Here is a 27,998-nt window from a genome sequence, read left to right as displayed (position 1 = left end):
CATGGAATATCATTCATTAAAGAATAACTTTCAGTATTGTTTATTGCTTCATGTACTCTTTACATTCCACTTTATTGATATGTGTACTTTTCTTGCGACCTTAAAATGTAGGTCAGGCAGTGCACGTGCATGTCTGATCATCTTAATAGACTATAACATTCAATAAAAAAACTTTCTATTTCGTTCTTTTATTGTCATTAAATTTCAATCTTCTTCTACATTATACAATGTGCAAAGCTTTTATTTTGAATATTTTATATCTTTTAGTTTATATTTGAAACTTGTCATCCTATTCTATACCATTTTGTTAAAGAACAGAATGGCTTGTTATGCTAACCATACTTGGAACCAATGTGGCCTGGTCCCTTCCACCGACGCAGACGATCACATCACTGTGACCCAGAGATCCAGACGACAGATTTTACACATCGACCAAGTGCATCAGTTCCTTCCATTTTTTAAATAATTGACCTCTTGGATAGTCAGAGTCTTCTGACAAGCATTGTACGTTAGCCCAGAATATATTCTGACCCTGACACAACACTTTGAGTTTGACAGATGTCGTAAACCAGACATAATTATATCTATCGAAATGTCTTTAAATCCGATGCCTGGACTCGAGTAAACTCGGCCTAGTATGAAGGAGGAAATACACTGGTGACCACACATTGTTTAAATATATCTGAATAGACCGCAGTACATGCATCTGTCTCCTTAAATGAGCTATTTTCCCAACCTTTTTTTTATGAATACATTTTAGAATAAGCATATCAATAAACAAAAATATAGTGTAAATGGAAATAAACGCAAACAGTGCTTTAGAGGAGTTTAAATAAGGAAATGTATTTTTGTATAGACTCCTAAAAACATGCGATCTCTATTGCTATGACTAAATCTCAACTAATTACTAATTATTTTACTTGAACTTGTTTTCATGTTAAATTTCATTCTTTATGTAATCTTCAATTTTGGAGGAAATAAAGATAATAATAATAAATCCTACGGTAACTAAATTGCTATCCAGTAAAGTTTGATATTTCAACTCTGGGTCACCATTATTTGATTTCAATTGTCAAGCAAAAAACGTATAGCCCGGTGAAGTTATTGTCTTCCTGAAACTGCAACTACGATGACTTCGTGAAGATATGGGTAGGTTTATCGACAAGTGGACCGGCACCTTTTGTAGCAGCTTCCTGTGCAACATTATTTGAGCCAAACGGACATCTGACTACACAAACTAAATGATTCTACTGAAATAATGTGGAAGCAATAGGAAAATTCCATGATGGACGTTTTAAAATATGACATCATCAAACTATAGAAAGTCTATTTCATAATTAATAGAAAGTCTATTTCATAATTAATGGCAGCTACAGTCAGTGGCCACAATACAGTACGCGATTCTTTTTACTATATATTCTTAGAAATTTTACATTTTTTTAAACTCCTCTCCATAAATCAATTGCAAACGTAAACACTTCATAGTTAACAAAAAAAGCTAGTTTCCTAACAATTATTTTGAAATATTGAAAATGTTATCCGTTGCAATATCTCCCGAGTTGTGAGCGATTATATCCAAACAAAGTTTGATGACGCCGCCATTTCCGTCTTTGTCTATAGTTAAATGGCGTCATAAAAAATACATGTTTATAATTAAGATCGATTTCTCGGTAAATGTGGCACGGAAAGTATTTTAGATAATTTATATAGGATGCAAAAAGGTGCCTACAATTTTGTTACGATTAAATGTAAACTGACTAGGAATAACTAGATGATAATGGAAAACATTATTTCACGTTCGTATGCTTTTTATCGTACTAGTTTTATATCACTCACCTACTAGGAGGTAAAACTGAACTGTAGAAAATATCAAATTCAGAGCGAGACATTATTTGCCTTACATATTCATATAAAGGTTTTTTGAAGCAAATGTATATGGCAAGTCTACAAAATGTGAACTTGACGTCTTGTGTGCGATACGGTACATATTAAGATTAATAGTTATGTTTGTTTTGGACAAAAATTATAAGTAAATTATTATGTGTATATATTATGTAAATGCTTGTATACGCATAAACTAATTGGAAACCTACAAAAAAAGTATAGAAAATTATGCCCGAGTGATTTTCGGAGGCACTTCTCCACTAGGACACATAGGGACCAATTCGTACCCGGCCGAAAGGTATGGTAAGCCGGGTACTTATATTCGTTGTAACATGAACCCCATCCATGGCGACACTTCAACTAGACAAGAAGTTTCAAATGCGTCTTTTTAGCGACTACACGACCACGGTCATGTTTGAATAATTTCAGGGAAGCTTGAACTTATGGTGGAAGATGACTCTCCCGAGTGCATTTAGATACTTGAATAGTTATAATGATAGTTGCAATGGTCATTATCAGTCAGCAATTGTTACTGGATATACTGTATCGCTACATCAAGGGAAGTTACTCCGACAAAACCTATTCACATGAAAACTAATTATAATATAATGCTACTGGTTCAACGTCTTCAGAAGTCCCTTTTTACGTTTGCTAGATATTGGATTCCTTACATTTATATCTGAAGATCAGGAACTTTGTAACCAATCACAAGTCAACGTCAAATGTTTTCATTCAGTTTTTATTAAGTTTTCTGATACTGTACCTTTCAATGCACATGTACCTATACACATTCCCTGACAAAACATCATACACTCAACTACGTCCCTTAACAGCAAACAATCTAGATGTGATGATCGGAGAATCTAACACTTCATGAATGAAATCATTACTGTTAAAACGGAGGGTAAATGCTTCATGGTCAAATAGAATATAATGCGCATAAAATCAAACATTTCAAAAATAGTGACCTAAATTTTCCTACAGTGTAAAAGGAAGCTTTAATAAGTATTGAAGTAAAGTATTAAATCATTATGGTAAAAACTTTTAAATATTGAATCTAACATGTAATACATGTGCTTTACCTTAAGAAGTTTTGAACAGTTTATAAAAATAAGTTTAATATTCATTGCAGAGCTAAAGTATTTTTCCAACTGTAAAAGTAAAATTACGAAAAATCTTGCTATAAAATCAATACAAGTCAGATTTGTATACATGTATTATAATTTTTAACTGTGACGTAGTTTTCCTACTGTTATCATTAAACACACCCTGTCATGATGGAAGTCTTGAAAATGTTTAATTGATCCTCATTCTAACCTTAAAACTGGCCATTTTATGAAACATAAATGAATGTTAAGAAATTTCAGGATATTAATTTCAAAATGGAAAGATAGTGAACTAGAAAGGAACAAGTTTCCTTCAAAGTACTTATGAAACGTTACAGATATTAAATGATTGATGTGTCTCTCTTGTTCCCAATTCTGTAATTGTTTAATGCAACAACTAAGATTATGGCAGCAATGTTATTGATAAGATTACACCAAATACTAACGAAAATCTCAACAAAATAGCACCAAAAATATCGACTTGATAAAACACAGGTTTGTTAATATGGGATAAGTGGTCCATGACTGGCAGCGTTATTATATGAAATATATGGGATTTGTTATAATGATGTGTAATGGCAGAGGGGAACAATAAAAATGTTGAATAAACTGATCTTTTCCCAGGGACACCTAGGTCGTGTATATAGGAAAGTCCACAATATTTAGACTTATTATTTATAGTCAACAATCATATATTAATAGCTATATATTGTATATTTTTTGTGGATTTTTAATCATTTTTTTTGCGCTCCAAGCTTCATGTTTTGTTGCCAGAGTATTTTTGCCAGCAAAACAACAACTCAATATCAGGATATCGTATATGTATATATAAAAAGTGGGGGAAATAAATTAAAAAGAAAACATGTATGAAAACTATTAACAACAAGGCATGCTCTCTGCCGGTAAACTTTACATTAAATAAGTAATAGAAACATATCATACCCCCCTGGTTGATATTCCTACAGAGGAAACCCCGCGGGGAATTCTGACACCGGACTTCAGGTGTGAATCACATTAAATCACAAATTCTAAACAAGTCATGAATTGCACCTGGCAGCAAGAATCCTTGTATATAAATGGACACACACACACAAACAAACATAACATGACTGAACGACAATAATTACTAGTGACACGTTGTATATCAACATGAAAATCATCTCACCATCCCCCACATAAAGATTGCTATATTAATACTTTTTGATTGGACTCAAACACATTCTATCTGGAAGGGTATGTGTGAAGTTAAAGTGTTTGAGTATCTGTTAATTCTTCTTATAAATGAAGATTCTTTTTGAACACAGAATTTGGACCTAATGATGGAATTGAAGACAAATACATATACAAAACACTGAAACTTGCCAGCTTTGTTAACATTAAGAGATTCGCAATATCAGATGCATTAGACTGCTTTATTACCAGTCTGAAAATGCCAGATGCTGCATCAGTTGTATGGATCTGACATTTTGATTTTCTGTACAACCCCCTTCCTCTCACGGAATGGTTGGATATGTCTGTCAGATCTCCTACTTGTGTATAGTTTAGCTGGGCTATGTACTGACTATCACTATGACACAGTCATACTTTGGCACATGTGACACTCAGTCTCAGTGTGGCAGAGTAGTCCCTACACATCCTTAAGGTCCTCAGCGGATCCGAGTAAACAGATTCAACACAGACTTGGACTCCTGCAATAAAAAAAATTCCCATCAAAATCAGTGAAATATGGAAACAAAAATTAACATCTGCTGAACAAACTTTAACAAGTTTTATTTTGAAGATTGAAGAAAACCAAATTTGAGAAATACAGTTGAAATATTGCATTACTTTGATCTTACTGAACTAAAAAATCCTAATGATTTTACTGCCTCATTCAAATTTTATAATACAAGGTATGTTTTCCCACGAACCCGTCAACTGAGGGACAATAAAGTTTGACTACAGAAAGTTTTTAATTCCGTCAAGTTCACTATATATGAGTCCGAGTACTGTCTCATGTTAACAAATAATCCAGAAGATATAGGGAATTCTATAAGTGTGAGCAAGTGTAATCTTACCTTAGTTGACCTTGTCTTGCTGAATACATTCCAGAAACGTAGAGTTTCATCTCCAGCACCCGTTACTATTGCTTCTCCGTCTGGAGACATTGCCTGTAAACAACCAACGTATTAACATCTTATAATAAGTTGTGCTCGAGCAACATCATATTTCAAAACAGCAGTCTTTTTGTCACTTAAATTATCTACACCAACATGTAACAGGAACTTGGACTTTATGAGAGGGAACACTGTATTCAATTTTATTTGATTAGACTTAAATACTTTCCATCTTTGATTTTCAATCAAGTAGTTTAAAATGACAAATCATAATAAATTGAAAAAAAAATCATCTTAATCTGACTTTTCACGTAGCTAGACGTTTATGATTACTATAGGTCACCAAACAATAGCTTTATATTATAGCTTTAGGGAATGCTGCACAATTGGTATTAAACTCATACCATGGATCAGTGAACTAGAACTGTTCCAATATAAAAGAAATATATTTTCCCCCTACTATACTTTCAATCCAGTCCTGCTGTTTATTTTAAGCAATCCCAGTCTAGTTCAGTTAAATGTGTAGATGCTGAGCTCTCTTTACTACTTCACCAACAAAACTATCACCATTTTCCATATGTAAAACATATTAGTAAAAGTACAAGGTAGAGAGTTTTATTGCAGCAGACTAGACATTCCAACATAAATTATGTCAGGAGATACTTATCTCAAGTCTCTAAACACACAACCTCCTTATCTGACATCGATCTGAGAAAGCATATAGCACGTCTAATTGGTTGTGATGGTGTTAGGAAACAAATGATGTTTCAACAGCATATTAATATGATCCATTAATCAAGGTGCAATTTGTCAGTGGTGCAACTAAGTCATCATAGCTAATGATGTGGTCGGTGCTGGAGGCAGAAACATGATCCACCCCTGGCTGGGAACAACACACACTCAACATCTGATAAATATATACGGCAGCAGGCAGCTGGGAACCAGCTGATCTACATGTACAGCTTGTAGCAGACTGGTTCAACCCCTAGCCACAGCTTGGGAAGACCTGTTTAACCATATACGTTCAACTGTATAAGTGTAAATAAGTGACCACTAGTATACAGATGGTTACAATCGATAGATACAGATAGCTAGTACTAGAAATATTTTTACAATATACAGGAGGCACAACTGCCTCTACAAACCATCCAAAGGAGACACAACTATCTCTAAACCAAAGGGGGCACAATTGCCTAAACAAACAACCAGAAGGCACAACTTTCTAGACACCACAAAAGGGGTATATGTCTCTACAAACTACCCACATGGGACACAACTCTCTCATTAAGCCACAAGGGGACAAAATAACCTCTACAAACCACGCACAAGCCTATGGGGCACAACTCTTTATAAATCATAGGGGGCACAACTCTTTATAAATCATAGGGGGCACAACTCTCTAAAAATCACATGGAGACACAACTGTCTATACAGATCACAATGGGGTCGTACACAACTGTCTACAAACCACAGGAGGGTACAACAGTAGTCTCTACAAGCCAAAAGGGACATAACTGTCACTACAAACCACAAGGGGCCAAAACTTATTCCCTCTACAAACCATTGGGCCACACCTATCTACAAACCATATGTAAATGGGGATATATATCCATCATGGGGCACCACTGTCTCCTTATGTACAGGGTCCTCAGTCTCTCAAAAATCAATGATATTCCTCCAACAGTCAACCAGTACACTTATTATCATATAATGTATGTACAGTACATATATATAGAGTGCACCATATGAGACATGTCCTATATAGCCCCCTCTCTAAATCTGATGGACTACTTAGATATAGTGGAGCAGGAGAACTACTTTCAGCAAGACAGTCAAGTGATACCGGTTAAGTTTGTTTGGATAAATCACATACAACCAATCAGCGTATACAGATTCCAATCTAACGACGACAGTGCATTTACACAGTTAATACACAAGTGTAAAGGCTGAACTGGTTCCTAATACTTGATGTATCAGATTTGATAGGTTGTTTCAGTTCATAGTTTGCATTATAAGTAAAATTACACTGAATTCCTCAAACTGTCCAGGATTCATGTCACAAATCACAATATATTAATGATAAAAACACTATTTTCACTACTATGTTTAATGACACAACTGTATTAATATATGTACTGATATGACAAACTTCAGAACATATACAACTGTTGACTTATCAAGATCAGATAGCTCTAAGATTTACTAGAGACACCCATGTACATGTCTAAAATTTGAAATCAGTGTAGCTCCCCAATTCTTTCACTATAGAAATAAAAATATCAGACGTACATCGAGCAGATTTGAAATGACATATTAACAATGAGTTGAAATGAAAAGTGTATTTATCACTTGAGATTATAATCTGTTAGTGTCAACTGATCATCAATCTTCTAACATAATCAGTTTGGCCACCACAATATCTTCTTAATTAGATCTTATTTTTTGTCCTTTTTTGTTTCCATAACAGAGTTATCCACTATATATGAGGAGAATATATCTTACATAATTTACTGTGTGTTTTTTTTTTAACCTTTGATAAGTTTTTTAAGCTGTTAACTTGTAAAGTTGCTTTACCGTTTACAAAGCAAATTGATATCTGTCTAATAACATGGGAATCTGGTCCATTAAACAATATGTGTGTTGCTTTCGGAGCATGCTCATGTACAATCAGTACTTTATTCTATATGGAGAGTATCACAGAATTTTTTAGGATGCATTAATTAATTAATTAAGTTTGAAACTTGAATTTTTTGTAGACAGTTATCAATATTTTCCCTTACTAATCTTGTGGAGTGTCTTGTGGTTCTGTGTCTATTTTAAATAGCTGACAACAAGTTCGTAAATCAATCTCTTACCTGAACCACTAACTTTTATACAACAGGTTCTTAAGAAGACTTACCTAAATATAGTATACCGTCTAAGTATAAAAGTAAATATACCAATACTCACTAAGTACATAACTATCAATATATTGAAGTTTACCCTTAGCTACTTACCAAATACAGCACCCTGTATGTATGTCCGGTAAGTTTGGCTATCTGAACTAATGAAGGATACTTCCAAACAAGTATCTGATTCTGTGAATACCCATGCGTACTGACCTGAAAATGGGGAGAATTTTTAATTAACATTCTTTTATCTCAAGCTGTTGAAATGTGCACCAATCTCTAGCGTCCTAATCATAACAAATCATTAATTCAACAAATCAAATTATAATAAATTTAAAATCCAACTTCAGTTTTAAAACAATGCATTCATACCAAATACTCATATTAGCTCTCTAGCAATATTTAGGGAAGAGGAAGAGTATTAGCGTTAACATATTTTATACTAGAGTTACTTCCCATTTTAAATTCAAATCTGGAATAAACAAATTTACAATATGAAAAAAGCAAATGCTATGTCTGATCTTTATCCTTCATATCTACTAAAAAATTGGTTTGTTAAAATAGAGAGCATCAATCTTGATAATTATAGAGTAAATACGATTAAACGATTAATACAATTAAAACATGATAAGATGAGAGTAAATACGATAAGATCAGAGTAAATACATACCAATTCATTAGAATGTTTTGACCAGGCTAAATTGCACACTTGTGATCCAGTATCTACACACTGGAGGGGCTGACCAGTCAAAGTGTTCCAGAAACGAATACAACGGTCAGCAGTACCGCCACCACTGGCTAACAAGCCATGCTGGTGGGGGGACCAGGCGATGGCTTTTACTGCTGCCAAATGTTCATTATAAGTCTGTACAGGACTAGTACTGTTCATATTCCACACATACAGTTTATTGTCATTGCCTCCGGAGGCTAAATGTTGGTGATCTGGTGACCACTTCAGTCCACAAACCTCCTGTCTGTGCCCACTTAATTTGCGTTCTGGTACTAAACTAGGTGTACGTATGTCCCTTTGTAGAATCAGTCTGTCTCTACTACCCGAGGACAGTACATCTGTGTTCCAGGCCAGAGCTCCTATAAAACAAAGATTTATGTTATAATAACCATCAAATACTAATAACATCATTATTCTGTATTTGCATATTACAGAATTATCTGCCCTTGTGGAAAGGTATTGATTGTGATGTCACGTGATTGCGAGTGTAACGTCATACGTGTAGAATTTGTTTGTTCGAGTTTTACGGCCCATCGACAACTAAGGTCATTTAGGGCCAAATAAGAGGAGAAAACGACGTGAAATGCACTCGCAAAATAATTACATAACAATCAATACCTACCAGCAAGGGAGCTAACTCTGTATTATGCAAAGATGAAATATATAATTTGTTAACATTATTTTCTGGTATGAACATGCAAACATAAACATTTGATTTCTAGTCAGATTTTGATAGTCAAAACTTCACCATATACCATCACTGCATTGTTAACTATAAGAAACTATAGACTATTGCACCAAGCTTATTGAAATTTACCAGACATTTTACAGACAATGCTGTGTAATATTAGAATACGGAAGTCAAAGTTCTGAATATTGGAGCTTTGACTTTAACTTGAAGTGTAACAAGTTGAATGGGACCAACAAAATACTGTTAAATTAAATAAAGTATTTAAGTTTTATGAGTTAAAGTTGTCAAGATCCAATTGTATTTGTTGTCTCACCAACTCTTGCACTGTGGCCCTCTAGTGTATTCAACTTCTTGGTAGCAGCCACATCCCAGATCTGTACATAACCTTTGTGTGTTCCTACAGCTACCAAATGGCCCTGTGGAGGAGAAATCACGTACAGTTTGGGTCTAACATCATCAAAACCTCACAACTCGTGTAAACAGTCATTCGACAGAAAGATGTACCTTAAAACTTTAACATCATCATATTTGCATTAAAATTGTTTATCAATATCAGTTGGGTGAGAAATCCATAGTAGTAATCTTTGTACTTACTCGTTCTGACCATGATACTGATGTAACGGTGTCCCCATCATTGCATAGATCACAGAGTCTGGTTACCTGTTATATAAAATAACCATGAAATATGAAGTAGAAACAAACTTTTATTATATAAAATTACAGACACATTGTATGACGAGACAAGTTTACAGCTGATAATCAGAGTTTGTGCTGGGTGCACCATAAATGGGATCTTTATCTGATACAAAAGGGGACCTCTGTATAATTTGAATAAACTTTAAAAAAGTGAGGTTCTTTTCATTTTCTGTGCTTGAAAGCATACTGTGTAAACACAAACCCTTGTAATATAATGTATTGTGAGAAGGACAATTTATTAACTACACTTTATTATTTCGTAATAGTATTTGGCAATATTCACCTGACTAGTACATGCACTCCACAAATATACACATGTGCCCAACCCTACACTCAATACATTCTGTGACGACCAGTCCACAAGGTTTAGGTAGAAATCGTCCTGTAACTCGGGGGCATCTAGAACTTTGAACGGGATCTTTGAGATCTTTCTGACAGCCTGTGGATAATTATCAAACAATTGTTATTGTACATATACAGAATTTCCTCATAACGAATGCAAAATAAATAGGCATTCCAAGTTTAAAACATCAAAGATAAAACTGTTTTCCTGAATGCTTCTACAGGGAAGAATATGATATTTTACATGATAAACAAAAAACAGAAAAAGCTCTGCTTTTGCTTTATTTACCTTGCGTGGAGATCTCAAAAGTTTCTGACTTTTACTACCAACTGGTGACAATGAATATGGTGATGAATCGCTGAAGTCCAGGCTTCGTCTGGGAACATGATACTGTCAAGGAAAATTTCAAATGAAACAGCAAATTACCATACAAACTATTGTATAAAATAATAAACATGTTTAATTCAAGTGTATAAAGACATAGAAAGTTCTAGGCCGTTCAAACTTCTCAGTCTGACAAGGATACAGGTATTCATATGTGGCAGATTAAGTGTTCATTATTTTAAAATCAAAGATACAAAAAACATATTAGTTAAATTTCAAGTCATGCCATGCCAATCCTTTTCAAATCTTTCCATGATATAATATATCTTACAAATACCTGTTTTTACATAATGTAGATCAATTACCTTACCTGTTACTTATTATGTCTTGCTTTCTCAGATTTGAAAAAAAAAGTTACCCTAAATAAATTTTTTTTTACTTTCTTTTGGCACCAGAATTCTTCTTTCATCTGGTTGTTGATCCTACAAAGAAATGTACACATGCTCATTAAATATCCTAAATAGTAAAGTATCAACATATGTTGTTCAGACTGAAATATGTTTACATTAAGTAATTAAAAAAAATATTAAGATTATCACGACAAAACACAAAGATGTATAACCCTCATATGTTCCTTATACTGAATTGGTAATTACACATTATTACAATGAACATTTCCAATTAATTAAGTCATAATATATTTATGTCATAGCTGTCTAGATTCCCATGAACCTTGAAGCCATTTTTTAAGTTATCCTACCAATTCTACACCACATAGTCTAGTATCAAATCCAATATACCTTAAGATCTTCTATTCCAGCAGACAACAATTCATTTCTCAAAAGGCAAGAGTAAGCAAGTCCATCCTTAACATTATCACTGGTGGTCTGTTCCTTTGACTTTGTGCTAGGTGTTGGTGAAGGTATAGGACTCTCCTGTTGGACAAAACAAAACATATTCATCATTTTCACTCAAGTCTTACAGTTATCTTTTTTTTAGATTAATATTTGTTCTCTTGATAAAATACTTCCATGGATATTTTATTTTCTATTGTACCAGACGTTCTTGACCTTACCTTTGACATGTTAAAATTGATGTGCCAGCTTGCCCCAGCTCTGCTTGGAATGAATCGGTCTCCATATTTATCTTTACTAGGGGATGCAACTGGGCTTGGACTTAATGACAGGGGCTGAAAACAAAGACAGTGAATTCAAAACAAATATTTTCAACTTATATGATAAGATTTTTTCGATAACCTAAATCTCTATTTAAGCAAAATAATTCTTACAACACAAAAACGATTACCAATTTAAAATGCGCCAAGAATACTTAGTTTACAAATCTTTTCTAATCAATTAAGTTGATATTTTAAAATTGTTACCTACTTGCGATATTAATATTTTTCTTAGCTTCTTTTAATTACTTTTATTATGATATTTGTAATCTTGTAGGGGGCTAGCAATTATGTCAATAATTAAAAAAAATTGAGACATGTCAATTTGCTATGTGTAATAATTATATACATAATATGGTTGTCAGGTTGTGTAGAGGTTAAGCCGCTTGCCTTTCACCTAGCTGGCCAGGGTTTCAGTCCCCGGCACGGACGTGAAAAGGTTAAGGGTTACCTGCCCCATTACGTGGGTTTTTTCCGGGCACTCCAGTTTCCTCCCACACTAAGACCCCTCGCTCCCTTACATCCGGGCCAACGAGAGTGATTTACATAAGTTGTATAACTTGTTTCTCAATCAATGTAAAATAAATAAAGTTTATATAGATATATATATATAATATGCAGATTGTTTTCTTACTTACCGAGGCATAAGGTGACACCTGTCCATTTTGTTGTCTGAGAAGTCTCTTCTCATATTCTGGATCCATCTTTTATTTGCTTATTCAAGAATCACTCATTTCTTCACAACTAGGTAACAATAAAAGGAAGGATAAAATTAAATTACAATTCAAACAAACCAGTTCAACCTAGCTTGTTGTAATTAATATTAGTTGACAGAATACACTAAATGAATATATATTATTATTTATATATATTATAATGGCATTCTTCTAGATCTGTACAAAATTTAGATATCTATAATAAGAAAGCTGAGAAAAAGAGTCATTTTATTTTATGATATAAAAGCTTGAGAGGCACACTTCATGTCCCCATCGATCCTCTATTTAATGACAGCTGGAGCAATGCTCGGCATAAAAATAGTCAACATATGTAAATGTTAATCAATTCAATTAAAATTTCATATTACTAATTAACATAAACATTTTATTAGGTTGAGAACCATTTGGAACCATGTTACTCAGAAAGTCGTAACAGTCTTGCTTCAAAAATATGTAAGTAACGGATCCACAAAGGCCAATTCATTACAGTAAAACTTTGTCAAATTGACGAGATTTGTTTGATCCCTGTAAATTTATTTTTGTAAAATCAGTGATTAATAATTTTATAATATTATTGTATTGGTGTACAGAAGGATACAGTAAACAAAAATAGGATGTTGTCATTGTTGACGGAGTAATTTACTGAAACTGAAATAATTTCAATAAGTTAAAAGGAAAACTGTATTGCATACAGAACAAAAAAACTACGAGTGGATAATCAGTATGTCATAAAGAAAGTGGAATAAATTTAATACAGTATAGGTATGGGTAACCTTATGTTATTAATTTTCCAAAACCAGCAACGTCAGCGAGCTCCTAGGCTATAACGAGATCTGTCAAAACAAAAACATCAAGCCGCTTTCGTGCAAATTATTGCATTATCTGGTATAATGTGGTATGTACTCAATATAAATTTTAAAAAAATGGAAATACCCTAATTAGAAATAAACTAAATCACTAGACTTACCCATATAATTAAAAACAAACAAGTCAAAATATAAATAAACGTACAGACGTTGATAAAACTGTCTTTCAGTTTCCATAAAAGCAATATGGTGGCACTGGTGCATCATGGGAAGGCGTCTGCTATGCGAACATAAAGTTATTTTGTAAAAGAGTTCTATTATCACAATTGGACATTTTCGGAAGTCAAATAGAAATTTAATAACTATCAAAATAAGAAAAACTTACTAAGTACATTTTAATAAATGTAAAAACCTGTGTCACCTATGGCAACTATGTACATTCAACGTCACTTCCGGTTTGTATGTTGACGAAAAATATTTTTCTTGATTCGGCCAGTTATTTTTTCTAACCATTATTCAAAAAAGTGAAACATACCATCATGGCAAAAGCAGCCGTTAAAGGAGAGAAGGAACCACCAAATTTTGTGCATCACAATGCCATTCTTTGTGAGACTATAATGAAGGAGCAGAGACACCAAGTTTTATACACAAATTTCAGTGTGAATCCATACAAGAAAAGTAAGTTTACAAAGTTGACAACCAAACAAATTGACTGTAAACTTGATTTTCTTCAGACATTAGAGTAGATTCACTGGTTTCCAGTATCATTTTGCAGCAAAACTCAACAAAACCAACATATATCTTTTGAAATGTGAAGTGAATAACAAAAATGAGACCCATCGGCCTTAACCACAGGAGCTTCTGTCAATAAAATAACTTATACTAACTATATAGAAAAATATTTTTTTATATATATTTATTGTTTGTCAACTTTGCTAGCCAAGGGTATTAGTCGGATTCTCTATCATTTACCCTCATCCTCGATACTCCAGAGGTTCCGATCACTTACGATCTCTACACCCCTGGACTATCTCATAGTGAAATTGAAGGCAGCTCAGCTGAAAATATTTGACCAATCACAGACCAGCAAAGATTTCCTTTGAAGACTACAGAGAGAGCGACGCCCAACTTCAAAGCCAGATAGTTGTTGCCTCCAGTTTTACGATGAGATAGTCCAGGGGTGTAGAGATCGTAAGTGATCGGAACCCCTGGAGTATCGAGGATGTATTACCCTTGGCTAGCGAAGTTGATTGTTTGTATACTATAAATTATTGACAAAACGTCAAACTCCTGTGCCTTAATGGTCACCTGATATTTTTATACAAATTAGGCTTAGTTATATCATCTACAAGCCAACTGATGTCTTTTGTTCACAAAATGGGAACATAGATCTCATACGTCTACCTAAAAAGTTTCATTAAACTTGCTGCATGTTAACTAACATAATCGTGTTTACAAGGTTGTATAAAGTTTATTGCAAAGGGCAATAACTCTGTAAGTAAGTTAAAGTCGAATCAAGCTCATTTTAGAGCTCATCCGAGATCTTTGCAATGTAAGACTACATACAAAGTTTCATTATCATATGCTCATTTCATATGCACTCAAGTTATAATGTTCACAAGGTCCAATAATAATTATTAGTGCAAAGGGCAATAACTCCGTAAATAACTGTGGAAATCACTCTGGTTTTCTAACTCATCCAAGATCTTCCCAATATATCGTCGACACACAATGTTTCATTAAGCTGGGTGCATATTAACCGACATCATCATGTTTACAAGGTTTAATAATTATTGTTGCAAAGGGCAATAACTCCCGCTAACTCTGTAATTAAGTTCGAGTCGAATCACACTGATTTTCAAACTCATCCAAGATATTTCCAATATTAGTCTACATACAAGATTTTATTAAGCTTGGTCAGTTATTGTATTCATATGTTCCAAAAATAACTATTCGTGCAAAGGGGAATAACTCCGTAAATAACTGTCGAATCACTTGTCTGAGATCTTTCCAATATATAGTCTACATACAAATTTACATTAAGATGGGTGCATATTAACTAACATTATTATGTTTAAAAGTTTCAATAATTATTATTGCAAAGGGCAATAACTCCGTAATGAAGATCTTTCCAATATTAGTATACATACTGAAAGTTTCATTAAGCTCGGCTGTTATTTATTTAAGTTATCGCGTTCACAAGGAAATGTAAACGAACATCGCACTACGTACGACGGACGACAGACAAAAGACTATCACAATAAGTCAAACCCTGAACCATAGGTGTTCAGAGGTCCAGGCATAGGTGTTTAGCATGCTGGTAAGTCAACATTTGCTCAAGATTCGCTCAAAATACATGGATAAAAGTGTTTGACCCAGTATAGACTCTATATATAGTAGTCTACAGTTGGTCTTTGACTTACCAGCATGCTAAACACTTATGCCTGGACCTCTGAACAGTTGACATACCTCGGGTCACCAGAGACCAATCTGATTTCAAACCATTACTAAACTATAATGCACTGTAAATTTCAGTTTTTGTCTTTGACCACAAACTTTTAGCATATACAAACCAGAAAAATGTCATGGTATTTATGTAAAGGACAGTCCTATCATAAATCCATAACATGCCAGGCATATTGTTAGATTTTCTGCATTGCAACTTAGAACTTATTTCAAAACAAATATTAAAAAAAAACCAAAAACAAAAAAAAAACATATTGCTTACAAAACTCTAGTATATCATATGTTCAAAACTAGAGTTAAGTACCAGAGTCTTGGATCTGTAGTATTTAGAAGATCAGCAATGAAATGGGGAAAAAACCAGTTTGAACAATGTGATATTATATTCCAACTAGACATTTCAATACTTATTGTTTTTTATTTCAGTACATGCCTTATCTGGAAAGCCAAACTCTAAACACGACACTGAAGAAGGTGAAGAGGACTGTAAGTATTGATTGGAGGAATGGTCAGCTGGTCTTTTATAAATCATTAGAAATGAATAAGGACAAAAAGTATATATATACAAAATGTGTTTAAAAAGTTTTCAGTCTGGTTTGGTAAAAGAGTATTTAAACTATATATGTACCTATGGTAGGATATTCAAAATTTTTAATTAAAGGCTCTCATAGTGACAGAGGTAGCCTGTTTTCAAGTGATGTTAAAATTTTGTAAAGGGATCAGTCCGAAGAAAAATTTCTTAAATGTTTAACACTCAATTTTATAAGAAAATCCCATTTCCTCCAAATCTGCCCACTTCAAATCTCCATACATTTCTCCAAAAGAATTAAGTCCTTTTTTTCATCTTGCATTACTTGCAAAGTCATTGTGACTCAATGAAAAATGCATTTAAATTTAAAGATATTTAAATGAAATAAAATGTCACATATTTCTTATTTGTAGCACATTTCAAAAAGGTGATAGAGCGAGCCAATCAAGAACCAGTGAAAAAATATGCCTTTCCACAGACAGAAGCACAAGAAATTGGATGGATAACACAACCATTGGTCTGTATAATAGTAACAACAGTAATGCCATAGTAAAGTCACAGACGAAGTAATGTCATGTACATTTGAAATTTTTGTCCACATAATTTCATACTTAATATTCACTATCGGAATGTCTTGTTTTGTCACTTAACAAGTTTCACAGTGTAGTAATTTTTCTTTGTTATCGATCCACACATATCTCAGAAAGATATTTCAAACAAATAAAGTAGTTTCTTTCTTGGAAAAACAACTGAAAAATGCATGGTTTTATACCTTTACATGTTTCTACATCAGTTCAAACTTGTACATGTTCTGTTACGTCAAGTCCCACTGCAATTATCCATCTTTGTTTTTCAGATTGATACTGACAGATCGGATAAAAGGATTAATTTCTTCCGACAGAATACTGCAATTACAAAATATATGGATGCGGCGTGGCGAGTAAAGGAACAAACAGAGAACATGAACTAATGATGCCTTAATTTTAATTCCTTCTTAAACTGACCATCTGAGTGGCACAATGTTGTGATGTTTAGACACTTTGTTTGCAATTCCATCAAATTTTGTTAAGACTTTTCTGTTATTTGCAATATGCATAAATGAGATGCCTCAGTTGTGCCACAACAAAGTTTAAAAATATTTTCCAAATAACTGATTGCAGAGAAAATAAACAAGTGTAATTATGTCTCGTCGAATTGAAATATGAACTCAGAATAGGTATGAACTGCCAAGCCTTACAATATTTTCGATAATCATGAAACTGTGCAAACGTTTCTGTGTTCTATATTTGTTTTTGATTTCAAACTGAACTGTTTGCCAATGGAATCAGAATTAGTATCAAAACAAATTGCAGAACAAATACCATCTATTTCCCAGATCATGAATATTCAATGGAATTCCCAAAATTTATTTGCTTTTATATTTCTATTGATAATAAGAATAAAGATTGTTTTATTATTATTTTTTTCTGATTAACAATGTAAAAGATTTATTTTAAGATCATGCTTTCATGTGATATGTAAATAGTATCCTTATATTTTTATGTTATTTGCATTAGATAACTTTTACAACAGAATATTTAATAAATAATTGAAAAACTTGATTTCATCTTCATCCTTTTTCATCTAACTGTTTATAATAGCAATTTACTCCAATTATATGTCCAATTATATGTCATATGATCACATACACATTTTTTTTTTCCAAGAGTGAATAAAATGAATTAAAAGATTTCTTCTAAGATAATGATTGACTGGTAATTGTAATAAAAAAAAAAAAACAAAAAACAAAACCCACTGAGGTATATGTTTTTTTTACATTTATTTACACAAAAGATGCTAATCTCACAGATCATCGCTTTTTGCTTTTCATCTTCTGTCTCTTTGACTTCCCAGGCCTCATAGCTGGTCCTTTCTGTAATGTAGAACGAAAGGAAAAAAAGTGTAAATGATCAGCCACGAAAATGAACTACTTAACACAACATTTTTCTTTTTCAATATAATGATAGGAAATTATGTACAAAATCTAGTTCAGAATTTAGCAGTACAATAATCCCTCGCTTTCAGTTTGTATTAGAGAATTTTTTTTGTGGAATTGTTCAACAGAATTGGCAAGTACAGTGCACTACCTGTTTGTTAATCAAAGGAACCAGAAAAAACAGAAATCAAGCTTAATCAACTTTGATCTTGTTTGTCAAACGGTTATAGATGTATATAACCAAGTTCAACCAATACCAACAATTACTTCTTCATACCACAAAGTTCTCCCCACACAACCAAGTTCTCCCCATACAACCAAGTTCTCCCCATACAACCAAAGTTCTCCCAATACAATCAAGTTCTCCCCAAACAACCAAGTTCTCCCCATACAACCAAGTTCTCCCAATAGAGTCAAGTTCTCCCCATACAACCAAGTTCTCCCCAACAATAAAGTTCTGCCAATACAATCAAGTTCTCCCTATAGAACAAAATTCTCCCCATACAACCAGGTTCTCCTCCATACAATCAAAATCTCCCCATAAAATCATGTTTTCCCCATAAAATCAAGTTTTCCCTATACAACCAAGTTCTCCCCATACAATTAAGTTTTCCCCATACAATCAAGTTTTCCCCATAAAAACAAGTTCTTCTTCATACAATCAAATTCTCCATAAATTCAAGTCTCCTATATACAATCATACAATCAAGTTCTCTCCATACAATCAAGTTCTCTCCATACAATCAAGTTCTCTCCATACAATCAAGTTCTCTTATATACAACAAAAATTTCCACAATACAAACAAGTTCTCCATACAACAAAGTTCTACTCCATGCAATCAAGTTCTCTTCCATGCAATTAGATTCTTTCCATAAAACCAAGTTACCCCCTTACAATATAGTTCTACCTATACAATCAAGTTAATTATCCTCCATGCAAACAAGTTCTCTGTACAATCCCCATACTATCAACTTTTCCTTCATTTAATCAAGTTATCTCCATAAAACCAAGTTATTCCCCATACAATATAGTTCTACCTATTAAAACTAGGGCTGTAATGAGTACCCAGGTTACCCGTTACGGGTCGGGTTTTAGTCTACCTGGGTCGGAAAATGTGTACCAGAAGCCCCAAGCATTTTTTTTAAGCAGCTACTACCAAATTAAAAGTACAAATAAAGTATTTTAGAATGGTACCTTCATCTGACACACATTTCGATAGTTAAACTGTGTTTCAGTGATTTAATGTTACCATGTTTCACACGCTGTTAACATCGGATCATGCCTGATTGTTGATCGCGAGAATCCACAACGTAAGCTTGGCTTATGGCAATACAGAGTAAATGCTTATGTACTAGAGAAACATTGACTTGACAACAGAAAACTATTAATTTGAAACATAGATATTGTAAGCAATTAATTCTGTGTATTCAAAAATTTAATACTTTGTGTAAACCATTAAGAATTTTCTTAAACATTTTTTTCGTTTTCCTCTGCCTTGAAAGAAAGTAGGCAGTACTTTCAGTCATGCGCATAAACATTGCAATCAACATGGCTTCGATGATCAAAATAGAATCGATGAACGGTCCATATCAGTATCGTTTACATCTTCTGGATATTACCATGACAGTTCAAATTATTATATTTTTAGTAATGAAAGAGAACTTTAAGGTTGGTTTTTTTTTTCGTATAAGAAGAATGTGTTATATGTTGATCTTTACTGTCAATGTCTCATGTTCTGATACATAAATCTTAGGGTAACAGGGTACGAGCCGGGTTGCAACAGTCAGATATCCGGGGCAAACATTTTGTACCCGTTACAGCCCTAACTTAAACAATCAAGTTTGTCTCCATGCAATCAAATTCTCCTCCATGCAATTAAGTTCCATTAAACCAAGTTATCCCCATACCATATAAATCTCCCTAACAATCAAGTTCTCCCAATACAAACAAGTTCTCCCAATACAATCAAGTTATCCCTTATATACTAAAGTTCTCTCTTTTACAATCAATTCCTCCCACCTACCTTATTCTTTGCGTTTGGTTTCCTTCCTCCTGGCTTGCTGCCCTGTTTTCTCTGATTTACATGAGGGTTGAAGTCAGACATGTCAGCAGAACTTTTCGCTGTGTTCATCTTAGATCTCTTTTTTTGTCCCCCAAAACCATACTTCTTATTTTTGAATTCACGTTTTTTATTGACACTGAAAGGAAGAAACTCAAATATATCAACGAAATTCATACATTAGAATGACAATATGGTATTATATTCACAAGCAATATGTCAGACAACTTTGAACACAGTATAATATTCACAACTTACAGTGACAAGCAATATGTCAGACAACTTTGAATACAGTATTATATTCACAAGCAATATGTCAGACAACTTTGAATACAGTATTATATTCACAAGCAATATGTCAGACAACTTTGAATACAGTATTATATTCACAAGCAATATGTCAGACAACTTTGAATACAGTATTATATTCACAAGCAATATGTCAGACAACTTTGAATACAGTATAAATTGAATACAGTATCATATTCACAAGCAATATGTCAGACAACTTTGAATACAGTATAATATTCACAAGCAATATGTCAGACAACTTTGAATACAGTATTATATTCACAAGCAATATGTCAGACAACTTTGAATATAGTATTATATTCACAAGCAATATGTCAGACAACTTTGAATATTATATTCACAATCAACAAATCAGACAATATTGAATACATTTTTGTACTATGATCACAAGCATTATCACAATCATACAACTTTGTATGTAATATTTGCAATGAATGCAGACATAAATATTCATATTTCAGAGGTCTGACACATGTCCCTAGAATTAAAGACGTTTTGCAGAACCCTGTAATAATTCCTTAATCCAAATACCTTATGGCTGGCTATCAATGCAAGTCAAAATTTACAATTTTACATGAAAAAGAGAAAATTTAATTAGGGTTGGGTTTTTTTCCCATTGTTTTTTTTAGCAATCTGGTTTTCAGTATATATTTACGAATGATTTTACAGATAAATTTTGCAACTATATGTGAAAATAACTGGATATACTGTATTGTGGTACCATCATTGAAACAGGTTAAAATAAATTCAAAAAAAGCCTAAAGCATTTTTAAACGATTTAGGTTTCCTATAGCATTACCAGTGGTATTATTTTATTATTGAACCCTGTTCAGTTTTTAGCTTACTCTTGCTTATGGCCGGTTTTCTGTTTTTTATTTGGAGGTCCTTTATCATCCAGGAAATCCAGTTTGTCCTTCTGACCTGTAAATAAAACATCAATCTATTGATATAGCTTTAAATACTATCATTGATTTGCCTTTTATCAAGGAAAACTTGTAATGATACACATAAACTACACACAGGGGCATTACACAAAGTTTCCCCCAAAATATTTTAGTCAATTCTGAATAAACAAGAAATGAGTACCAATAATCTATAAATCTCTTGCTTTTACAAGGGTACTAACCAGCATATATTTATGTTTAATGTCATAAGACAATCAGTTAGTTGGAAGTACATTTATCTTATTAGCATTCATCACAGTATTTTCTTATACATCTGTAGTATATAACATGTCATTCAAGGGCCTGATGGAAGGGTACAGCCTGGTTTTCTTGTCGTGTCCGTATCTAAAGTTCTGCACATTAAAATCAAAGAATGGTGACCCCAATAAGTCAATTTGTCCGACTAAACAAAATCGCCATTATTTTTTAAGCATATGAAAGGAGCACATCAATTCCCTTTTGATGATCCATAAAAGGATTACAAAAGTCACCCATAACACCTGACAGACAGGTATTTACTAGTTGTTCCTCTCCTCCCAGGTAGATTGTAGTACACTGTACCTTTTTTGTATTTTTTAACAGCATCCATCATCTCCCTTTTCTCCTTTTGTCGTTTCTGTAAAACTTCATGTTGCACCTGTAAATTTAAATTGTTTATTTCAATTTTTAAACAGAGCAGAGAGCTACACAAAAACTGTATTGAATACCTATATATATTAAGTATGGGAACTGAATGCATGCCAAGTGAAAGTTGTATGGTAGTAAAAAAAGGATGCAATATACATACATATATATAAGGTATCCTTCTATAGATTGATATCAAAGTATTAAATTACTGATATGTCACTGAGCATGAAATATACATAGTACAGTTATGCATTTGCATTAGTTAAATACATATTTACTGGGGAGAGCAGTACCAGAGCAACACACAAACCGGAACATGTTAAACCGGAAGTACGAAAATATTTTAGCCATCCATGTATGCAGGTCATTGATCTCAATATGTAAACTACTTTTGCTTACATATATGTTACCGGAAAAGAGCTTCGATTTTCGACATGCTTTGCACGTCGAAAGAGCTTAGCTCTTATCAATTACCAATGAATCAGTCCCATTAACAACTCATTCAAAATCTTAATGTAGTAATGCTATAATTCAAATTCCTTCAACTAAAAATTCATTTTGTATTTTCCCAAGGTATCTTGTTTACAATGAGCAATAGCAATAAATGTGCAAAGGGCAATAACTAATGGACAATTTTAAAACATTATTGATCAAGTTCATATGAGATGTACCAATTGTGAAGCATTAACATTAATTCATCAGTTAATATACCGGTAATAATTGTGACTCTTACTAATGTTACTTACCTTTTTACCATATTTCCGTAACTCTCTCATTTTCTTTGCCTTTTCAGACCTTTCCATTGACACTTGTTTCTCTAATAACTTTTCTCTCACCTAACGGATCAAACATAAATAAAGAAAACATGATGATTCAGATCATAATTTAAATTTGTCCAATCCCCTCCCCCCCCCCCCAAACAAAAAAATTGTAAAATTGTTCAGTTCAATGAAAATAATAACAAAGACCATAGAATTTTTTATTTTTGAGACATATTGCATATTTCTTCAAACATCATATGTTTTACCTCTCTGATGAGGAATTTAAGGAAAAAATCATCATTCACTACATAATACAAATAATTAGCATAACATATAAAGTACAATGTATTGTATTCATATTCTGACTTTTGGTTTGATTTAGTGTTAACGTCTATTAACATCCAGGGTCATTTAAACGTGCCAATTTTTGGTGGAGGAAAGCCGGAGAACCCGGAGAAAAACCACCGGACCAGCGGTCAGTACCTGGCAACCTGCCCCACACATGGGATTTCGAACTCGCGACCCAGATGGACATGTGGTAATATGTACACATCTTAACCACTCGGGCCAACGCGGCCTCATTCTGACATACTTAGGTCTATTGAAATTCAAATCACATCATCTATTTGTTCGACTGAGTGTATACCGGTGAATTATTTAATCCTTTGTTTCAAGGTCATACCATTTTCATGTGATCATCAGATTTGGCCATTTGTGCAAAATAGTCTTCAGGCCGTCTTGTCTTCACGCCTAACTTATGAAGCTGTTGAATTCCCTGTAGAACTGTGGCCTGAGCCTGTCTGTAACTGTAGGAAAGGATACAACATGTATCATCAACTGTTGTTATAAATCATTCGCTATTTAATAGTGTTGGGACGAATGCCTCAATAGTTCAAAATGATAAAGGTTTTATAATTACAAGTTACATGCAAGTAATAGCATACTATAAACTTACTATATCAGTTACAATTGTACAAAACTAGTAAATATACTGTACTCTAAATCTAGCATTACTTTCAGTAACATAACAAAGTAAAGCAAATGCATGCCATACTTGTTTTCAAACTTTTCCAAAACATGCCTCATAAACTGAAGGAGCAATGCTATTCTGATTGATAGATCTGTGAAATGTTACAGGACTACAAATGTATATAATCTCACTCACAATGTTAACTCCCTTTTGAAGTCATCATGTACATCGTCGTCCCCAACCATTTCTGTGCCTGGCTGTGCAGGAGCTGGCTTATTGGTCAGGTCCAGCCTCTCCAACCAACCTAGGTTATTCTTCAGCTCTGCCAGCTTGGCTTTCAACCCTTCCTACAACAGAATTGAAATCTTTGATTAATGAATGACATAATAATAGCAATAGCAACAGTAGATCTTAGCTGTTTTAGTGATATTAGTAAGGAACAAACATGGATGTGTAAATGGAGATTCAGAATATACCTTTAAACTTTTTAAGTCTTTTATTTTGTGACATTACTGATCAATTGTCACTTGTCACCTTTAAGAGATCATTATGTTAACATTATTACTTGTAATGTATATTCAAACATTTTTTTTCATTAAATTTTCCTTGAATGGGACAGAAACCAACTGGTTCTATTTGTTTTATTTCAACGAAAAATTGCTAACATTTACAAGTATATGATATCAATTTAACAAAATTCTAGTGTTGCTTGCATGACATATTTTATTCAATTTTTCCCTGAAACATGTATATCTCATACAAGAATATTTACATTTGCAATGCAGTCCTACTATGAAACCTTATCAAGTTCGATTCAGTTGGCATTCATCATCAGTCTATGAACTGCCATCGGCTTATTATGATGTATATTCATCTTGGCTATGAATGCCAACTGAAAAACGTTCTGATACTTAAATGTACCAAAATGTCTGAGATGTCGATCTGATAAATGGAACCCATGTAAATATGCGTCGAATTTCGTCATACCCTTATTCCTCCCCCGTTGCATCAAATACATAGTATTTACCCATGTATTCGTCGAACAGGTGTTCGGCCCTTGAGATTTTTTTTACCTGTGTCACACCTGACTGCACCGACCAACATGGATAATTGCTCATGATCTTGTGTTTTATACAATTGGCGTGTCAAGCCTTTAGGTAATTAAGGGATTAACGGTGTCATTATTACCTACCTAAACGATCGCAAGCCGTTGTTTAATGCTAACTTTATTTAAATATTTCAGAAAAGGCATTAAGTTATTAATGTTTCTCTCTCGTAATAATCTTCGTTGTAAATAGAAAGTACGCATTGTGAAATGACAAAAGAGGCAGAAGATATTGTTGACGTCCGCCTAATTATAAAAGTTTTTTTTTTTTTAAATTTCTTCGTTGGTTTCATTCGACAGGCTAACACAATGTTATTTGCCGAAAGATATAAAGCGATATCAAACGATATATGCAAAGTACATTTTATCAGTGCGTTCCGTATCTTTTCATGTAAATTGTATTTTTTGTAACTTTACTCGTAAATACTAAATAGACATCTATAGATATCATTCCTTATGTCCGTTAATATGCTGGTTAATAACTTTATTGTGAGTATGTATTTTGTAAATGTTTTAAATAATTTGTGATAATTAAATAATAGAAAATGTACTCCTTGTTGACCAATATGGATATTGTACATTAACCTTGATGACGAGCGCTTACTCTGATGTGAATGACATTTGATTTAGGGCTTTCTCGTTAGCTTTTCCAAACGCTAAATTTATGTTATACATTTTTTTCAACTTGATATTGCTATCAATAAAACACTTAAATAAAGAAATCCAAAATGCTGAAAGATAGGGTAATTAAAATGTCATTGCTGTGCATTGTTTGTCATAGTTTGAAACCGGACATTTTAACTGTCGATCTTGACCAACCTCGGATGAGTCGAATACCCCGTATTCCTCGAACTATTGACCTGGTCCCCTGCAGTTCGAGTTATAGGGGTTTTACTGTATATTCATCTTGGCTATGAATGCCAACTGAAAAACGTTTGATACTTAAATGTACCAAAATGTCTGAGATATCGATCAGATAAATGGAACCCATGTAAATATGCAGGCAACTTTTTTTTTCATTTCAACACCACACTTACTTAGTTACCTACAAAGACAGGTAAATACGAACAAAGATCAGGGGTTTCATTATCTTTCGAGGAAGGCAGTACAATCGCAATTTTATGGGGTACTATTCTATACTATCTGCATTCTATCTAATGTAAAAAGTACTGGGTACCACATGATATTGAAACCACCGACAGATAGACGACAAACACATACATATAGCACAAGAATAGCTAATAAATACATTATCTTACCACGTCATTGGTGAAGGCTTTTGGTGCTGCCTGCTGGATATTCAATCCACCAGATAATTTTCCTTCAGCAAAAGCTAACTGTAGCTGTAATAAAAATGGTTCAATCAGAATTTCTGAATCAATGCTACTACCTTTTTAATTACAATTGATTTAAGGTTAATGATATCTTTAGGATGTTTATGATCAAAGAAAACCAATATATGTAGAAGTTGGGTTTAACATTGTAAAATTGATACCTGTGTAGCTAAATTGGTAGAGCATAATATCTGGCTATTGTTTAGAGGTCCTGAGGTCTGCAAACCTGATCAGGCCATGCATTTGTTAATGCCCTATTACTACACCAGAAAGAGCTAAATACTTAAATGATATGCCATCTAGATCTGCTTAAGTGTCTGAATGATACATGTATATAAGCTTGACAAACATACACCCTATTGACTTCGGGATTTAGATATACAATGTCTTTTTTTTTTAATTTCTAAATGTAGTGTGGTGTGGTTGTTCATAATAGCTATTGAGTGAGACAGTCAGCGTTATGACAGAAACATACGTTTCTGGTTTGATAGATTAAATAGACACAGCGCAGGGATCTGCTCCTGGGTGTGGAAAAAAAATATATGTTTTATATGTTAGCTGTGATCACAGCCAGAAGCTCTTTCTTTTTTGCATTTCGTGACCAATATCGATGCTTATATTATACATGTATCTTGAAATTGGAAATTAAATCTGGATCATTTCAACTATTTTACATGTTTATGCTGTGTACATCAGTTACTTCTACAATACAGAATAGATATACTTCGGTCAGCTGTCCGTGGTCTAGCACAGTAGACTTACAGCAGAAATCAAATGTCGGGTTTAGCCTATGTCAGAAGAAGGCCGATTATATTGAAAAAAAAGTCGACATTAAAATAGAGTATATTACCTCAGCATCCGAATCATTACTTTCTTGGTCCGAAGAAAAGTCGCTCTCGGACATGATTCGGTGCAATATTTTCTCTTCACGTGTTTTCTTTACCGGAAATACAACTGTAACTATAAAATTAAATCGGAACAGGACGATCGCAAAAATTCCGGATTGTGAATAATTCGGGATTTTGAATACGATTTTAATTTAGATGCGTAATAAACACTCGTAACTAATGTAGTCATTGCTCAGTTATTTATGATATTGATACTGAATTATTAGGCATATAACACCTTTTGAGAAGTCGAAATGGAAAAAAAAAAATTAAAAAAAAAAAAAAATACTCCCACTCCGCTCTATTGAAAACCGCTTCAAACTAGACGACCTGGCCAAAACAAGAAGAAGAAGAAACACACATCATTTTTGTCTAAACCCACTCGTCAAAACTGTCACTTTGGCCGCAGGGATCTGAGAATTAGTTTCTAAATCTACGTTTGGACCTATCAGATTATTTTTGAACATGTTTTAAATAGTCTGCAAATGCCCATGATCGATACAGGCGTTTTATTTGGCCGCCTCAAAAATAAATCATCATATTCTATTTACACTTGACCTTATTATGTAAATCTGAT

General features: G+C 33.4%; 3 protein-coding genes across 3 annotated transcripts; 1 reads left to right on the top strand and 2 right to left on the bottom strand.

Moving 5' to 3' along the window:
• Positions 1-2,609: 2,609 nt before the first annotated feature.
• LOC138325072 (fizzy-related protein homolog) lies at positions 2,610-13,738 on the bottom strand. Its single transcript, XM_069270453.1, is given in 14 exon segments — positions 2,610-4,678; positions 5,048-5,140; positions 8,083-8,187; positions 8,645-9,063; positions 9,709-9,811; positions 9,990-10,055; positions 10,375-10,530; positions 10,723-10,824; positions 11,177-11,194; positions 11,196-11,240; positions 11,559-11,693; positions 11,834-11,947; positions 12,571-12,676; positions 13,616-13,738. Coding segments are annotated over 13 exon segments (1,464 nt in total). The 5' UTR covers positions 12,637-12,676; positions 13,616-13,738; the 3' UTR covers positions 2,610-4,636.
• Positions 13,739-13,887: 149 nt separating this feature from the next.
• On the top strand, positions 13,888-18,047 carry LOC138325076 (cilia- and flagella-associated protein 144-like). The gene is made up of 4 exons (XM_069270456.1): positions 13,888-14,132; positions 16,344-16,403; positions 16,860-16,963; positions 17,303-18,047. Exons 1-4 carry the CDS (start codon positions 13,994-13,996, stop codon positions 17,414-17,416), a joined length of 417 nt encoding a protein of 138 aa, XP_069126557.1. The 5' UTR covers positions 13,888-13,993; the 3' UTR covers positions 17,417-18,047.
• A 194-nt stretch (positions 18,048-18,241) lies between these two features.
• On the bottom strand, positions 18,242-27,950 carry LOC138325073 (probable rRNA-processing protein EBP2). Its single transcript, XM_069270454.1, has 9 exons — positions 27,385-27,950; positions 26,460-26,543; positions 24,291-24,442; positions 23,808-23,931; positions 23,111-23,200; positions 22,299-22,374; positions 21,639-21,714; positions 20,446-20,620; positions 18,242-18,358 (listed from the first exon to the last, which is right to left on the bottom strand). The coding sequence occupies exons 1-9, from the start codon at positions 27,436-27,438 to the stop codon at positions 18,296-18,298; spliced, it is 894 nt and encodes a 297-aa protein (XP_069126555.1). The 5' UTR covers positions 27,439-27,950; the 3' UTR covers positions 18,242-18,295.
• Between the last annotated feature and the right edge of the window lie 48 nt (positions 27,951-27,998).

This window comes from Argopecten irradians, chromosome 6 (assembly GCF_041381155.1).
Source record: "Argopecten irradians isolate NY chromosome 6, Ai_NY, whole genome shotgun sequence".
NCBI classification, from domain to species: Eukaryota; Metazoa; Mollusca; class Bivalvia; order Pectinida; family Pectinidae; genus Argopecten; species Argopecten irradians.
Note: the sequence above shows the minus strand (reverse complement) of the source record. Positions and strands in the feature narration are given on the sequence as shown.

Coding starts and splice junctions, on each gene's coding strand:
- LOC138325076 (XM_069270456.1), top strand. CDS start 13,994: ATGGCAAAAGCAGCCGTTAAAGGAGAGAAGGAACCACCAAATTTTGTG. Junction 14,133..16,343: donor TGTGAATCCATACAAGAAAA/GTAAGTTTACAA, acceptor TTTTTATTTCAG/TACATGCCTTATCTGGAAAG. Junction 16,964..17,302: donor GATGGATAACACAACCATTG/GTCTGTATAATA, acceptor TTTGTTTTTCAG/ATTGATACTGACAGATCGGA.
- LOC138325073 (XM_069270454.1), bottom strand. CDS start 27,438: ATGTCCGAGAGCGACTTTTCTTCGGACCAAGAAAGTAATGATTCGGAT. Junction 24,443..26,459: donor AAGCCTTCACCAATGACGTG/GTAAGATAATGT, acceptor ATTCTGTTGTAG/GAAGGGTTGAAAGCCAAGCT. Junction 18,359..20,445: donor AACCAAACGCAAAGAATAAG/GTAGGTGGGAGG, acceptor TCTACATTACAG/AAAGGACCAGCTATGAGGCC.